This window comes from Fonticula alba (assembly GCF_000388065.1).
Source record: "Fonticula alba strain ATCC 38817 unplaced genomic scaffold supercont2.8, whole genome shotgun sequence".
NCBI classification, from domain to species: Eukaryota; order Rotosphaerida; family Fonticulaceae; genus Fonticula; species Fonticula alba.
The window spans coordinates 545,437-548,797 of record NW_009242978.1 but is presented as its reverse complement, the minus strand read 5'-3'; the positions used below and the strand labels follow the sequence as shown (position 1 = coordinate 548,797).

The 3,361-nt window shown below is 67.3% G+C and overlaps 1 protein-coding gene across 1 annotated transcript in view; it reads right to left on the bottom strand.

Moving 5' to 3' along the window:
* The window catches only part of H696_04778 (hypothetical protein), a 3,551-nt gene extending 515 nt beyond the window's left edge, over positions 1-3,036 (bottom strand). Inside the window, exons 1-7 of the mRNA XM_009498642.1 lie at positions 2,740-3,036; positions 2,320-2,508; positions 1,978-2,188; positions 1,368-1,808; positions 961-1,119; positions 431-796; positions 125-278 (exon numbers count right to left, since the gene is read on the bottom strand). Of these exons, the coding sequence (XP_009496917.1) occupies positions 125-278; positions 431-796; positions 961-1,119; positions 1,368-1,808; positions 1,978-2,188; positions 2,320-2,508; positions 2,740-2,878 (1,659 nt within the window). The 5' untranslated portion in view covers positions 2,879-3,036. The remainder of the gene's footprint in view (positions 1-124; positions 279-430; positions 797-960; positions 1,120-1,367; positions 1,809-1,977; positions 2,189-2,319; positions 2,509-2,739) is intronic.
* Between the last annotated feature and the right edge of the window lie 325 nt (positions 3,037-3,361).

Here is a 3,361-nt window from a genome sequence, read left to right as displayed (position 1 = left end):
AAAGTCATATGTGTGTCAGAAATGCCGGGATTCCGTGTGAATAGGTATGTTGACAGGTCAACGGGTCCCGGGGGGCGAGTAAAGAGGGCAAAGAAGGGGCAACGGCCAGTGCCCTGGTGCCTACCTCCTCGTAGCCGGGCGCCCCGGCATCCAGGTCGTCATTCAGGCACACGAATTTGCGCGGAGAGAAGGACAGCGAGTCCAGGGACTCGCGGAGTTTATCCAGGTTGTTGTTGACCATGTAGAAAAAGACGTCCTTCTCCGGTGCGGACTCATGCCTGTTCCCGGCCGCGGGCCGGAGCAGGCGAGGACCGCGATTTGGCCGAGGGCGAGGGGGTGAGTCATGATTGGTCCGAGTCGCACAAAGGCAGGCAGGCAGGCAGGCAGGCAGGCAGGCAGGCAGGCAGGGACCGCGGCCAGGGGAACGCACTTGTACTTGCGGGTCTTGCCGATGGACTTGGCCAGGCGCTCGCGAAAGGCCGGGCAGTCCGGGAGCGCAGCCACCGGAACCGGCGGCCACGCCAGGGCCTCCGGCGGGCTTCTCCAGAAGTAGGCCAGAGCATTTGGCGCCTCATGGGGCCGGGGCCCGGCCATGGCCAAAAGTTGCTCCCGGCTCAGGGACTGCGAGTCACCGGGAGGCGCGGCAAGGAAGGCCAGCCGATCGCCGGGGTCCTCGCCCGGGCTGCTGGCCGAGCATTGGTGCAACATGGCCACCAGAGGCCGGATGTCGCGGTCGGCCGCGGCCGACGGGGCCAGGATCTGCAAAATCCGGTACATATCATCAACAGTGAGGAAGCTGCAGCGGCCCGCGCGTGGGGCCAGCCACAATCCCATGAAGGGGAGGGGGGGAGGGGAGGGGGGTCGGCCAGGGGGGCGAAAGTCAGCGCACTGGCCCGGATTCGGACCGTTGCCGCAGAGGGGAGGGGCGGTGGGGCCATCGAGCACGGATACACAACGCACCGGTGGCCCGAGGCGGCGATCTGGCGGATCAGCTCGTCGGCCACCTCCTTCGGTGGACGGGTGTGCTCCATCAGGAAGTAGAAGTAGGCGAAGGCAAACTGCATGTCCTTCGCGTGGCGGAGCTGGTGCGAGGAGGTCTGGTCGAACTCGTCGCGAAAGCTGCGCCCCCCTCCCAAAAAGGGCGAGTCCCGCAACCCAGGAAGAGGGAGGAAGAGACACAGTGGGGGGAAGGGAGATAGGGGGAGGGAAGCCACAGCGTCAGTTGGCGCAGATACACACACACACACACACCAAGGGGGAGGGAAGGAGCGACAGGGAGGGCGGGGGAAGGGGAGGGCCAAGCCCCGGCAGGACCACGGGCAGGCCAGGGCGGCGGGGCGGGCGGGTGGGTGGGTGTGCTCACGCACACGGTCTGCAGATCGGCCATCACACGCCGATCGATCAGGTGCGGCATGTGCGCCACGGCCCGGCGGATCTTGGGCCCATACACCTGCGACAGGCGGACATTGACGAAGGCCAGCGAGTCGCCGAAGGCGTCACGCGTGCGATACCCCTCGGCCAGGGGCGCCGGCGCCGGGCTCGGGTGTCCCTTCAGGCAGTCGCCCGCGTCGAAGTTGCACCGGGCCACATTGCACTGCGGCTGGCAGGTCCCATCGCCGAGCCACAGATGCGGGCAGCCGCTTGCACAGTTGGGAATCGGCCAGGTGAGGAAGACCCGCTGGCCGCGCGACTCGGTCAGGAAGTCATCCGGGAAGACCTCATCGCCAAAGTGCACGTCGTCATTGAGGTAGAGGAAGTGCTCCGAAAGCCCTGGGATCCGGTGGAGGTTGGCCTCGATGGCGGGGGAGCTGCACGATCGTGTGTGTGTGTGTGTGTGTGTGTGTGTTATGGAGGCCCATGGCCATGGCCGCAAGGAATGTTAATCCGCAGGTCGAGGGATCCCGGGCGCCGGTGGATCGGCGCCGCCGCCGCCGCCGCCGCCGCCGCCGCCGCCGCAGGCGGGACATCATCGCGCACCTGAATGTCGGCAGGTGCTCCGGGCTGCGGAAGATCTCCTCGTGCGTGACCACTCGCAGCCGGGGATTTGTGGTGTCGAGCCAGTGAGGGACCTGGCCGTTGGTCACCAAACGCACCGTGCGTACCCAGGGCGCAAAGCGCTCGATCGAGCGCAGGGAGAAGCGCAGCTCCTCGTGGTCGGTGAAGCGGTTCCCGTCCTCCTTTTGCTCCTCTACACAAGAGGAGGACACATGCCCATGCATTTCGAGTGAGAAGGGGCTGACAAGCGAAATGCAAGGGACAGGCAGAGGAGGGAGGGGAGGGAGCGGTGGCGGCGGCGGCGGGTAGTGGTCAATGTCGCACCCTGTTCGGTGGCTCCCAGCAGGAGGGCGCGTGTTTCCCGAAGGGATTGCCGATGCGCCGGGTCGCTGCCATTCACCCAGGTGTACACCACATCGATGACTGGCAAGCCCGCCTCCTCGGAGGGGGAGGCCGGCACCTGCGATGTCACCGAGCCGGTGCTGGTGAAAGAGCATCGAAAGAAGAGGGCGCCTGTGGCGCGATGTGCGGCGGGGCGCAATAATGGCCCCTTTCGCGGGTGAGTGGACGTGCCTCGGCACCGGGCGGCGGGGAAAGGCGGACGGGGTATCTGCGCATGCCCATGCGAGGGAACAAGGGATGGGGGAGAGAGAGAGAGAGGGAGAGAGAGAGGGAGGGAGGAGGGGAGGAGGAGCGGGAGGGGAGACGAGGAAAGGAGGAGACCTCGCCTTTTCAGCGGCGCACCACTCAGCAGCACCAGGGCGAAGATGGCCACCAGGCTGGCGGGCCCGGTCGCCAGGCGTGAAAGGCGCACTCGGGGCGACCAGGCCGCCGAAGGCGACGGAGCCCCCCCCGCGGAGGGATGGCGCCTCCCAGGGAACATCGGAAGGCAGCAGGCCGCGAGCGGTCCAAGGTGGCACCACAGCACGCGACGGAGGAAAGAGGGCGGCGAGAGGGGAAGCAGGGGGAGGGAAAGAGAGAAGTGGGGATGAAGAGACCGGAGGCCAGTGGCGGGGCGAAGCGGGGGAGGGAGGAGGGCCGGGATGCCGGGCCGCCACCCGGGTCCAACGACGGCCAGGCACTGGAAGTATACCTCCCCGTTTGTCCGGCCGTGATTGTGTGCTTGGCCCCGGGCGGTGGATGCTCTCCGGGGCTCACGGACGGCACCCGTCGACATTGTGGGTTGGCATTTGACCCGGGCCCTGCCCGATCGCCCGGGTCCCGATCGCGCATCTCCGGCCGGCCTGGGGCGTGGCGCCGGGCCGCCATCCTTGGCCCCGCGCACCGCTGGCCGGGCCCCTCTCTCTCTCTGCCTGTCTCTCTCTCTCTCTCCCTGTCTCTCTCTCTCTCTCTCTCTCTCTCTCTC